This window comes from Apteryx mantelli, chromosome 3 (assembly GCF_036417845.1).
Source record: "Apteryx mantelli isolate bAptMan1 chromosome 3, bAptMan1.hap1, whole genome shotgun sequence".
NCBI lineage: Eukaryota > Metazoa > Chordata > Aves > Apterygiformes > Apterygidae > Apteryx > Apteryx mantelli.
In genome coordinates, this window is record NC_089980.1 from 122,450,618 (window position 1) to 122,463,540 (window position 12,923).

General features: G+C 41.8%; 1 protein-coding gene across 2 annotated transcripts in view; it reads right to left on the reverse strand.

Annotated features, from left to right (window-relative positions):
• ADAM17 (ADAM metallopeptidase domain 17) overlaps window positions 1-7,831 on the reverse strand; it is a 37,408-nt gene extending 29,577 nt beyond the window's left edge. For both annotated transcript variants that reach the window (XM_067294281.1, XM_067294282.1), the window contains exon 1: window positions 7,603-7,831. In XM_067294281.1, the coding sequence (XP_067150382.1) occupies window positions 7,603-7,699 (97 nt within the window). In that variant the 5' untranslated portion in view covers window positions 7,700-7,831. The remainder of the gene's footprint in view (window positions 1-7,602) is intronic.
• Between the last annotated feature and the right edge of the window lie 5,092 nt (window positions 7,832-12,923).

A 12,923-nucleotide genomic window follows, 5' to 3' on the forward strand; every position in this document is an offset into this window, starting at 1 on the left:
GAATGTTTAAAGTATGTTTCCGAATTGATCCCAACAGCAGCAAACTTGCTAAACCCCATCAGAAAACAAAGTGTCTGGATGCAGTTAGTCACCAGCACAGCGCAGACGAAGCCTCAGGGTACAGGCACACAGCCATCTCCCTGGGAGGTAAGGTAAGCTGCCGATTTACCACATATCGGCTGCTCTACCACGCACGCTTTCTGCACGGTGACACAAGAAAAGCTACTTCAGACTTACCACAGGTTCAGAAGGGCCCAGTGATGCATATCGTGAAAAAGCTAATAACCTACAAAATGCCCTTTAACTCAACTCAGAAAAACTTGTTTGCCTAGCTATACCCTTACACTACTCCAAAGTTATCCCACATAGCAAAACACTCACCTGTTTAAGGAAATATTCATACTGTCCATAAGTGTGCAAAGTCTATGTAGCAGAGACTGTACAGATCATTAAACTGCTATTTTTGATTATTTTGAATTAGGTTGAGTATTCCCAATAGCTTCTCTTCCTTATTTATACGTTACTTCACACACTTACAACTTTGCAAATTTTCTCCTTCACTAAATACAGCCTTAAACAGATATTAGAGAAACAACATTCATTCAGTTTGATCTACTTGGCTTAATAACTCAGTCTCGGCCTTATCAGTGAAAGTAGACAGTACTTTTCAAAAAGAGAATGCAATACGTTGCTCAAACATTGAAATTAAAAAAAAAAAAAAAAAGGGAAGCCACATGAATTATCAACCTCATATGCAAAGTGAAACCAGAGCAATACAGCTGTCTCATCAAAACCTAGAATGGCATCATATGACTTGATGATCAACCAAAAAAAGAAATAATTAAACAAACAAACAAATCACATGCTTTCACATATCCTGCAGAAAAGAACAGCCAAGTCACAGGATGCAGTCTTCTCTGGAAGAGGTCATTTGTCCGGCTTTCCAAAAAACTGACAGCCTGACTACTATGCTTACATACCACAGCACAAAATTGTGCTGTTTCACAAAAAAGTCTAAGTGGAGTAGATTGTAGGTAGAGACTAATTACTAACTGGGCCACACTTGTGAGACAACTCCCTCCCCCCCCCCCCCCCCCCAAATCTGACTGCATTTCTTCCCCTTTTGGATATGATTTTGGACTTGTTCAGATGCGGCCTTCCAAAATTCAAGGAACGTTGTAGGTACTGAGGGACAGAACTTTACAATTTCAGTAACAACCTGAGAAAGGAAACTCGGCAATGTCCCAGATACCAAGCACTTGTTCAGCACATCAGCTGATGGGTGGGTGGCAGCTATAGGTGCCTCCCTGCATAATAATACATCTTCCCCTCCCCACTAATGCACAGTAAGAGCAGCACAGGACAAGAATGGATACTGCAAACAGAGATGTAGGGCATGAGTGACAGAGTTAAATATGGGCTAAAAACTGTACAAGCTGTGGGCTGACAAGCAGTATTGTCACATACATCTGGGATGATGAAAGACATGAGAAAGACCAGACCTTTGTATTGAGAAGGCCGCAAGAAATGCCCCAAACATGCATACTGCAAAGCGGCGTATGAGATTTGTAGGACAGAACGGCAGGATACACTACATTCAAGCAAAAGGTTAACCAAGCGCCATGCTCCTTTTAACAAAGGACTTTTGATCAATCTGGGAAATAGGCAGACTCAAGACTCCTGCAGTTTATAAAAAAGCTGAAAAAAAAATCCACCAATTTATAACAGATCTTAAGTATAAACTTCTATCTCAAATATAAATCTCTACTGACTAATAAATGCCTAATTAAATCCTGGCGTAACTTTAGCATTCAGTCAGGAGAACTCTAGGCTAAAGAGTTTGCTCTCTGCGCTTCCTTGCTCGGCCCTTCTAACCACAGAACAGAAAGGCACTGCTGGCGTTTTTGCACACAGAGGAAATTTCACAGTATTAGAACAGTGAAAATGAGTTGAATCACTGTTGCTATCAGTGATGAACAGCAGCAATGAAGCTGTCAGTTTTTACCGTGGGAGAGGGAAGGAGAGGAGAAAAAAAACCAAAAAAACTCCCAAACTCACACCACCTCCACAACCAAATCTCAAATGCAAACAAGAATTTTACTTTTCGGCTACTTATAGGTCAGACCAGAGTGGTAGCGCCAACACACAAACTCACATCAAGCACATGATTATGTTCTCATTTAAAACAAATCTTGCAATAGCTAAAGGTAATTCTTAATAATTGGAATTGAGTGTAGCGGCAGGTGACACTCTGCATTTTGCTGACTTTGAGTACTTCTATCAGGAAATTCAGTTTTATCATATTTTCTTATTTTTTCAGTTGGACCCATTATTGACAGATTCACATGAATAAGAAAGAAAAAACAGAGAAAGGTACTTTAATACCTCTGTAGAAAGTACCTTTATTAAAGTACCTCTGTAGAAAAGATTGGTCATGCACAATACAAAATACACATTGATAATTTATTTACATTCAATAAGGCCTTGTCTACATGAAGCATTTGCTACACTGGAGACAACTAGTACAGAAGAGTGTGTCTTTATCACTTCGCTTGTAAGACTCTCTATGGAAATTACTGCATCCGCAAACCCTTGCAACAATTCTGCGCCCCCCCCCCCCAGCCCAGCATCCTGGGCAGGCAGCACATGGTGCAACTTTCTGCTATCAGACTGTTGGATTTGGATTTTCCCCATGTGATGCACTGTGAGATACACGACCAAACTTTGGCACTTGGAGTCAAACTGAAGAATTAGCACAATCTGAAACAGCCACGGTGCTTCACAGGATATTAAAAAGTGACAAGAAACAGTAACAAAAAAAGGCAGACTATGCTAGGAAAACTGGTTACACTAAATCTTCCCTGTGAAGATAAGGCCTAAATTGGCTATCAAAGATGCAGTCTGTAATGTCATTAGGTACAAAAAAGATCCAGATAAAACTACATCCAGGAAGAAATACTATTTGCATTATTTGCCTCTTAACTAGGTACTGCCTTGGTCTCAGACAGATCCTTCAGTCCAGAAGGATGAAGTTTAATCTCCCATAAGGATTTTGTTACTAATTACCTCACTGCACACTCTTGACACTGAAATAAACTTCCAACCCCGTAACCCTTTTACAGCTGGCTAAGTTCTTGGCCTTAAAGACTTCCTGTGTTTTGTCACATTAAGTGTGAAGCATAATTCAAAACTGACTGTGAATTGTTTCATGCTACCTTCTGTTTCACTCAGCTCCCCCAGCTTCTTCATCAACACCACTTCCATTTTTTTCACCCAACAACTTGTGAATTCTAGTCTATTGATGTGCATTATAGGTTTGTACTGAACCATTTATAGTGGGTCCTTTCTTTAGCCAATGTAGTTCATGCAGGGTTGTGCATGGTAAATGAGCAGTTTGGAGAAAAAACAATTCAAGCCCAGGTTGTCTACTTCAGATTTTATTGGTGCAACACAGCAGGTTGAGAATGACTACCAGTAAGTGATTCAAAGAATGTCAGCTACCCAAGGAACAGGAAAAGCTGTCATTTATTTCCTTCAGTTCCCTACCTGGTTTGTGATAAAGAGATCTCTTCCAAAGCAAGTGGTATTAGAATAAGACACATTTTACATATAGCTAGACTATATGCTGGGCAATACAATTCTGGATACACGCTGCTTAGTGGCAGCACGCTAGTAATATCACTGTGCTGTAAAACAGATTCAAGTATAGTAAGCAAGTATCTTTAGATATAGTGTCATATTCAACAACAGTGAAGCTCGGTATTTGCACTGCTATTCATTACAAGTACATTAAGTCCTGTTTTCATTCAGGCATGTCTAAGCTCCAAGACAAACAGCATTAATATTTAATAATTATAAAAGGTTATCTTCAGAGGAAAAGGATAACTGAGAGAAAAATTTTAAGAGTGAAAGTTGACATTAATTTTTCAAAGGTGAAACTATAATAACAATCATTATGATGACTAGTACAGTCACATTTCTTCCAGAAGTGAATTCTTGCTGTTAATCTTATAAAAGAGACCTTGCTTTCAGATCAGCTAAAGGCAAATCAAACTGAGGTTGCTACTGTCTTACCTTCATCTCCCACCTTGAGCACCTTCCCTACCTCCTCCCTTGTGAAGGGCCGGTACTTGGACAGTCACACTGTGCTAACTGAAGAAGCTGACACAAAGAAAGAAAACAAAACACAGAAACAGACACCCTACACCCTACCAAAAAAAAAAAAAAAAAAAAAGGGTAATAACTTTCAGGTGATTTAGCTCCATGAACGTGCTCACAAGAACGGGGATGGGATTCACAAAGCTGAAGAGAGGTGTATGGCAGTCTCAATTTAGATCAGTTTAAACTCCTAAAGCACCACACCCTAAGATTACTCTAACTGAAAAATCCTAGGAAGTGATCCATGTTTTTCCATTTACTTATTCTATGTTTTGTCAAATCGTATTTTTCACTGTATAATCTTTTTTTTTTTTCCCTTGCTGAAAATGCACTTTAAAAGAGATGAGCAAGAAAGTCTTTAACAGAAATCACTAAGGAAGATTCAAGGATTACTGTTTCAAGATACTGCTTGTCAGAAGTCTGAACTATTTGGGTTTGCAGAACTCAAGCTCCAGACTTAAACAGGACTCTCCAAACAACAAAGTAAAAGAAGCTTTTGGAAAAAAAGATATTTCAGAAAACAAAGCTGCATGCAAAATGAGGGGGGAAAAAACAAAACAAAAACCACAGAACTCCAGCAAGATCAACATAAAACCACAGTAAAGTAGGCAAAATAATTTTGAAGGATAGCTTGTGAAAGGCATAAAACTAATGGTTGAAATAGTTTTTATCATATCAAAATACCCCAGCTAAATAATCAAGGGGTCTTGTCAAACAACTAAGGTGCAGAGAAGAATCCAAGGATGTCAAAGGCCAAAACCAAAAAGCAAAAGAATAACTGACATTACCATTCACTACAGATGAGGTTAAGGTTCCCTCAGCAAAGCTTATCTTGATGGGATGAATCTCAAAAATTGTCTCCAGTTAAAGACTCAAGAAAAGAGGCTTTAGAAGAAACCAATAAAATGAGCAGTAAGTCACCAGTCTTGTCTGAACGTACCCACCCAAGAGTTATAAAGCACTGGAAGATGAAACTGGTGAACTACTAGTTCTGGTACGCAAATACGTGAAATTGGTGTCGTTGCAAGTGGAGTAAAAGGCGGCAAGTGCAGCACCAATCTCCAGAAGCGCTCCAGGTATGACCTAGGGAACCAGTCAACAAATATGCTCGACTTTCCTACCTAACAAATTGGTAAAATAAATAGCAATAATAATCAAGTATTAATTATTAGACCTCTGACTAAATAAGATACTAGGGAACAATCTACATTACTTCCACAAGGAAGTAGTGCCTCAAATATTTATCAGCTTTCTGAAAGGATCAAATGCATGAATAAATGTAACACAGCTAATGGAGCATACCTGGGTTTTCAAAAATTTAGACAAGCTCCCGCAGAAAATGCTTTTATAGATTTAGTTTACTGAATGCCACACCAACAAAATGTTTGAAGAAATTCTGTGCTAAGTGTGAAATAACAAGAAAAAAAGCCTCACTATATATGTGCAAAGGTTTTCATCACAGTTATTACCACTAGAAAAAAAAATTGGACTATTAAACAACACAAAATACCAAAAAAATTATTCAAGAAGAACAGAAAACAAAACCAAAAGCATTCATCACTATGCTCCTATACAAATCCATGGTACCTTCATATCACAAATATTGCCTGCAGTCTTGGTCATACATCTCAAAAAAATGTCCAGTACAAATAGAAAGTGTATAGACAAAGGTAACAAAGATAATTACAGTCATGAAATTGTTTCCATACTAAGAACTATTATACAGACTAATATTTTTAATTCAAACCAGAGATGACAGAAGAGACAAATAGAGGTCTGTAAGTCACTGATGGTGTGATAAAAATGAATAATTGTTCCATCATTTTTGATTAAAAAAAGGATAGAACATCCACAGAAATAATCCAATTTTAAAAACAAACAGAAGAAAGGAGTTTTTCCTCCCCTCAGTACTTAATTTACTTGAAAAACCTCACAGTCCAGACATGGTGTTATAAAGGCAAAGAGTATAAAAGGCATTAGACAAAGATCACACAAATTCATAGCAGGTAGGTCCTTCCAAAGGTATAAAATATGACAGACCAAGATGCAACCTCCGTTTTAAGAAATCCCTAACCCGGCTGAAGCAGAAAGAATGTGTCAGGAAAGAGATTGTTCCTTATTTGTTCTGTTTCTGTTATGCTTCCCAAAGGATCCACTACCGAACCCTATCCTCACTGGCTTCCCGCAGGCACCAGTTGCTGAGGCCTGCACAGAACAAAGTTAACCGGACACGCGGCAGAGGCAGACAGAGGCGCAGACTGGATTATCTGCTGGGAAAACTCTCCGAGACCTACACAAAGGCAGGGGACTCGAAATAGCCTCCACTGGCAGCACCAACTGGAGACAAGACGTCGCACTGGGTAATAAATGGCCGTTGCTTCTCACAACTCATCTGCCAGATCAGTGATAACCTTTAAAAGCCCACACTAATGTTTGCGCTTTGTACATTTAATACAGTGCATTTCATTCAGTTTACAGTGAGACTAGTTCAGCCCATCACTTTTCAGTTCTTTCACACTAACACAATGTAGTTTTGTTTGCAACTTCACCACTCCAAAGCAAATGTTTAGATGTAAAATTAAGTTTACGGAAGTCAAGCAAAACAACAGCCTTCCTCCAGGTTAAGCTTTCTAGAAGTCATATTCAGACCAAATAGCTTCAGGCTTTCTCTGTAACGGTGACTCTTCAACCAGAGCTATGAAGGGAAGTCATTTATATGATTATCCAGCCTTAACATAATGCAAACTGCCACAAGGAAAATTCCTTAGTAGATCTCGAGCGCGAAGATAAAGCCGCCTACCTTGCCCTCCTTGCGGAGGGCAATGTCCCCCCAGCACTAGGCATCAGCAATGCCTTCAAGCCCAGCAGGACCGTTGCCACAAGGGAATAGGATGGGGCCTACGTGGTCTCCAGCGCCAGTATCCCGCCGGTCAGGCGTTCCCAAGCCCGTACCCGCTGGCCAGGGGCAGAAACCCAGCTCGAAGGCAGGCTGACGCCATGCCATGGTCTCACACGGACCTCGTGGGGGCCTCGAGCGGACCCCGGCCCAGCGTCCCCGAGCCGGGGCAGCTCTCCCCGCACGCTGGGGCTGCGGCCCTCCTGCCCCCCGGTATCCCCAGCCCTTCCCCTGCCCCAGCACACCCGTCCTCCTCCTGCCCCAGCAGCCCTCCCCTCACAGCCCCAGCCCCCCACAGCAGTGGTCTCTCCCCATCCCCTCCCCCCGCCCCTCAGCAGTGGCCTCTCCCGCCCCACACACCAGCCGCTGCTACCCCCGCCATGGCAGAGGCGGGGACGCCCCCTCCCCCGCAGTGGTCTCGCCCCCATCAGCCGTTGCTGCCCCCGCGCAGAGGCGAGCGCGCCCCCCTCCCACCCCCGCCCCGCTACAGTGGTCCCTCCCTCGCTCCCCTCCCCCCGCGGCTGGCATGGTCTCGCCCTAGCCCTTACCATAGCGCTGATGGAGCGGCGGGCGCCCGAGCGCCTCCAGCCCGCCCGGCCCCCACAGCAACACCAGCGCAGAGACCAGCCACAGTCGGAGCCTCATGGTCCGAGCGCGGCTCCCTCCTGCTCGCCCGCCGCTCACATCCGGTCCGAGAGACGCCGCGCCGCGCCGCTCCCCTCCCGCCTGCGCCGCGGCCCCCTCGCGCCGCGCCGGGCCCGCCGCCCTCCAGGGCCCGCACCCGGAAGCGCGGCTGCCCGCGGAGCATTGTGGGCGCGGGCGGGGCCGCCATCTTAGCCGGCGGGGCCGGGGGCGGGGAGAGGACGCTGAGAGAAGGCGAAGCGCGGCCGGGCGGCGGGGGCGGCTGTGTTAGCCTCGGCTACTCGGGAGCGTCAGCTCCGGCTGTGCGAGGCAGCCCCCGCGGCCCGGTTGCCGTGCCCGCCGCGCTAGGGCAGGTGGGGCCGTGGTGGGAGGGCGCGGGGCGCGGCAGTCCCCTTCCCCCGCCGAGGGCCCTCGCTTTGCTGGGGAGTCCTTGCCACGGGGCCGCTGACGGTGACCTGAGGCGGCCTCAGGCCTCCTGCCTGCCCCGAGAAGGGAGCGGGCTCGGCATTTCGGCAGTGCGTCCCTAGGGCGCGAGTTCAGGCTCTGGGCTTGCCGTGTGGGGACCCTCACAGGTGCAGGGGGGGTCTCCGTATGCAGTTGTGTTCGCAGCGTGCAGAAGATGCTGTTCCTCTGGGGTGCATGCAGGGGAGTGACTTCACTAGGTTTTGTGGAGTTTTTCTAGCGCAATTGATTGTTTGTGGCACAGAATAATTAATGGTGGGTCTGCCAATCAGCTCTGTACCCAAATGGCACACATTATTACAATTAAAAACACATGTAGGTGTTACTTGGGTTATGAATGTGTTCTGGTGAGCCAGTTAATGTTTTCTGAAGTCAGCTTGAGCTTGTATCTGCTTTGAGATGTTATGACATCTCAGTAATGACTACAAGTGATGTGCTAGGCAAAAATAAAGAAAACCTCTCACCACCACCCATCTTGCTTTTTGCCACAGTGTTCATTGGTTAACCTGAAACACTTAAATAGCTCAAATAATTATTCCCTATTCACTTTTTTTGTAAAAAATATAAGGACAGACATACTTTTTAAACCAAGAATGTGTCTCTCCTAGTGTCTTGCCTCTAACAATGGGGAGATCACAAGAGGCCAAACAGTTGGTGAAACTTCCCCTGAATACTCTCTTGGGTTTCCAACAATTTGCATCTAGTGAAGCTAAATTAGAGGTAGTGCCTTCATGCTTAGCAGCCCTCAATGTTTCTCTTCCATAAGTTTGTCCAGTTGTCCCTTAGTCCATGTAAACTTGTAGCATCCACAACATCCTGTGCAAGGAGTTCCACATGTATGAAGAATCACTTTCTTTGCTTTGAACCTGCCATTTCTCAACACTGTTTGATGACCCCTGCTTCTTGTTTTGGAAGAACAATTTCATTTCCTCTGTGCCAGTCATGATTTTATAGACCACCGTTAGATCCCCTTTCAGTCTCACAAGGCTTCTTTTCCAGATTGACAAGTCCAAATTGAGTTTAGTCATTCTTTCTGTGCTTCTACAGAAATTGTTATTGCTATACTATGAACCCTTTCCAGTTCTACTATATCCTGCTTGAGATGATGGGACTGGAACTGTGTATAATGCTCAAGATATGAGCATACAGTGGATTTATAAAGTGGCATAACAATATTGTCTGTTTTGTTCTCAGTATTTTTCCTAAAAAATTCTAACATTCAATATGCTATTTGTCGCTACTGAGCTGGCTTTGTCATACAAACAGCTATTAGATTTTTGAGATCTCACTCCTGAGATGTAATGGCCAGCTCAGGCACCATCATTCTGCACATGGGTCACTTTGCACCTAAGGGATCTGTGCATTCTTTGGTAAGAAACTGTTGAAAGCCTTTCAGAAATCTAAGGAAACTCTCTGTCTTCAATCTCCCTTATCCAAATGCTTGCTGATACCTTCAGAAAGTTCCATACCAAGTTTGTAAGGCAAGACATCTCTTTACAAAAACAGTGTTGACAAAGCCATGTCGACCTTTCCCTAGGCAATCATATTTGTCCAAATATGCACTAATTCTAGTTGCTACTAATCTGTGTAGTACAGATGCCAGTTTTAGTGGTCAGTAGTTCTCCAGAACTCCCCTAAAAACAGTATATTTTTAAATAATGCAACATTTGACACAATCCACTCCTTAGATGCCAAGAAATTTTAAGCAAGAATTTATACCACAGTTGGTATTTCAGTCATTAGATCCTTGAGTTTTCAGATGAACACCGTCCAGTCTTGAGAACCTATTACTGTTCATTTGTCTACTCTTAATTCATAAGCCTTTTTTATAACCAACATTCAGTTTGAAACAGATCAAAGAGAATCCAATAATGATGGGTGCTAGCAGAAGAATACAAACACAAGAAGTTCTTTCACGTTTTCCACTATGGCTGTATCATCTCTTAGTGTTGCTTTTATACTTAGTTCAGTCAATGAGTTACAGAATCTTCTGGTGCTCAGTAGACCAAGATTGTTGAAATCATCTCAAATCCTCTTGAAAATGATTTATTGTTGAGTTCTATACCTTCTATAACTCTCCGTAGATATCATTCATGACTTCTATTGTAACCCTATGAGATTTTTTTTTCTACATGAAAGGTCTTTCTTCATTTAGTCTTTCCTTGTGTGGAAGATATTTCATATTTGTGCTCATACCTATTGCCTCTCTCTGTACTTTTTTAGATACAGTATATACTTTCTGAAGTATATAGTATATCCTTTTCCTCTGTACATATCTTAATTCTAGTAACATTCCTATTTTTTGACCTCCACTAAACAGAGTTGAGATTTTAGGGAGCTAGCCACTGTGATTTCAAGATCTCTTTCCAAAGTAGTTATGATTAAACTAGTGCTCATCATTATGAGTATAGAGTGAAGGTTATAGCTTGGCATTAATCAACATTGATTTACATTTGCCCTTTTGTCAGATGTCATTTAATATTGCAGGAACTCTTCACAATCAACTTTATGTGGGGATTTTTTGAATGGTTTTATTTTATCTGCAAACTACTTATCCCTATTTTCAGAACATATATTGGACAACAAAGATCCCAGTATAGATCCTTTGGGGACCCTGCTGATAATTTCCCTCCACTGCAAAATTTATTCTTGGTTCTACTTTCACCCACCCATTTTTTTATCTGTGAGTGGACCTTCTTATCTCTTACTATTTTGCAGCTTGTCAAAGCCAGATACAGAAAACCAGGTAAAAGGTTCCTTTCTGTTATCGCTTAAATTTTCCCACTGAATGTTTCTTTCTGCTGTTTACTTCTTATCTTGCAAGGACACCCTAACAGTAGAAGTTGCTTGCTTGTAAATGTTTTTAGGGTTGTGGGCTGCCTGAGATTTGAGTTTTGACAGAGCTCAGCACATTGGAGTCCTAGATTAAGATATTTAAACACTGTAATAGTAAAACAGTAAATAGTAATTAGTAAAAGTGTAATTAATTTAAAAATATTTTTATTCCATGTTAATAACAATTATTTATTTTGTATCAATTAGTTAGTTTGATCACGTGTCTGGGGTTCTGGTCTGATTTTTTAAGATTTATACACACATATCCAATATAAGAACACTTTGGGAGTATTTGATACCCCTATACATAGGAATGCATTCTTCACTTCCCCCATTAAGGAATTTGAGCCATCTAATAGTATGATTAGGACCGAAACACGGATATGATGAATGCTTAAGGATCTGATTAGAAATGAATGGGAAACACCATTTAGTGTGTTCTGATGAGGAATGGCGCAAGTCCAGTACACAGAATGAAAAAGAAACAAAAGAATTGAATATATATAGCAAGCAAAATGTGTTTTCCTGTGCTAGTAATAAAGGCTAGAGAACTATGGAGACAGCTGACTAGACAGCTAATTCAGTTCAGAAGGAAAGCTCCTTTAAGAAAAAGTATTTTGTAAAAGAGGTTATCACACTAACCAGAGTGATTCCTAAAATATACAATTTAATAACTTTGCTTAGAAAGGAAGCTAGATTTTGTGGCAGGCCCTGGAGGAGGGTTGAGGATTACCTTTGTTTTGTGAATGTTTGAATAGTAAATGATGCCCCAAGGAAAAAGGCCTGATCTTGGTTCCGATCTGGAGAGATAAGCAAAACCCCACCCCACCCATGTGCAAGACTGCAGGCTGCATAAGGCTGCCTATTTTCCCATGGGAATTACTGGAACCCCTATTTCTTATGGCTTTTGAATCTAAGTTGGGCAGTCCTGGGAAGTGTGGTGTCTTATAAGGTATGTTCTTCCTTTGAGACGATGATGCAATGAATGAGTTTGTAAGTCTCTTCCATTATAAGTTTTGTGATAATTTGCAAAAAATTTCCTTAAAAGCACTTGGGAGTTTCTCAAAGAAAAATAACCATCCAAACAACAACAACAAAAAACAAAACAAAACAAAAAAAACCCAAAACAGCAACAAACCATTGTGATTGTGTAACACAAGGAGGATTTTAATACAAGGGAGACTTAGACCTAATACTGAGAACAGATCTACAAGAGTTAACAGACAGAAAGGTCAGTAGACTCACATCTCTTGATTGTGGAGGTTAAGGTTTCCCCCTTTTACTGATTGAGATGGTTTCAATAAATGAAATCAGGAATCCAGAGCAGCAGCAGGTCTGTATTGTTGAAAAAAAAATGTAGACGTTTCTAGAATTTCTCTCTTCCTCACATTTTTTTTTCTTGTTTTCTCTTCTCTTCTACAGATGTCTTTCACCAAGTTCTCTGACTTATTCTCCTTTTATCTTCATAGATGTTTTTCTTCCCATTGAGCCTTTCATCACTTGCAAGGCCTCACCCTCCCTTAGTGCTGTTCAGCCTGTTGTCACTTTCTAAATAAGTATAATAGCATTCCACTTTAATGATCCAGCAGTTTATGGTGTTAATAGTCTTTTCCCGCTATTTTCCCTACCTATGCAGCAAGACAAAAACTTGGCTACAACTCCTGAAATCTACCTATTCCATTATTTTCTGACTGCAGAGAGCTTCTTTGGTCTTCCAGGTCTACACTAATACCCTGCAACAGGCCTAGCTCACCTGCTGTGCTAGTTTTGAGATCTACTGTTACTACAATATGTAAAGGAAAACAGAGAGGCCAACATGACAGAACGTTTTAAAAGAAGAAAGAACCTGAATTTTCAAATAGATATGTACTGTATAATTATAATAACACATAATGTTTTTCTCCTTAAAGCATATCAGAATTAATCTTCC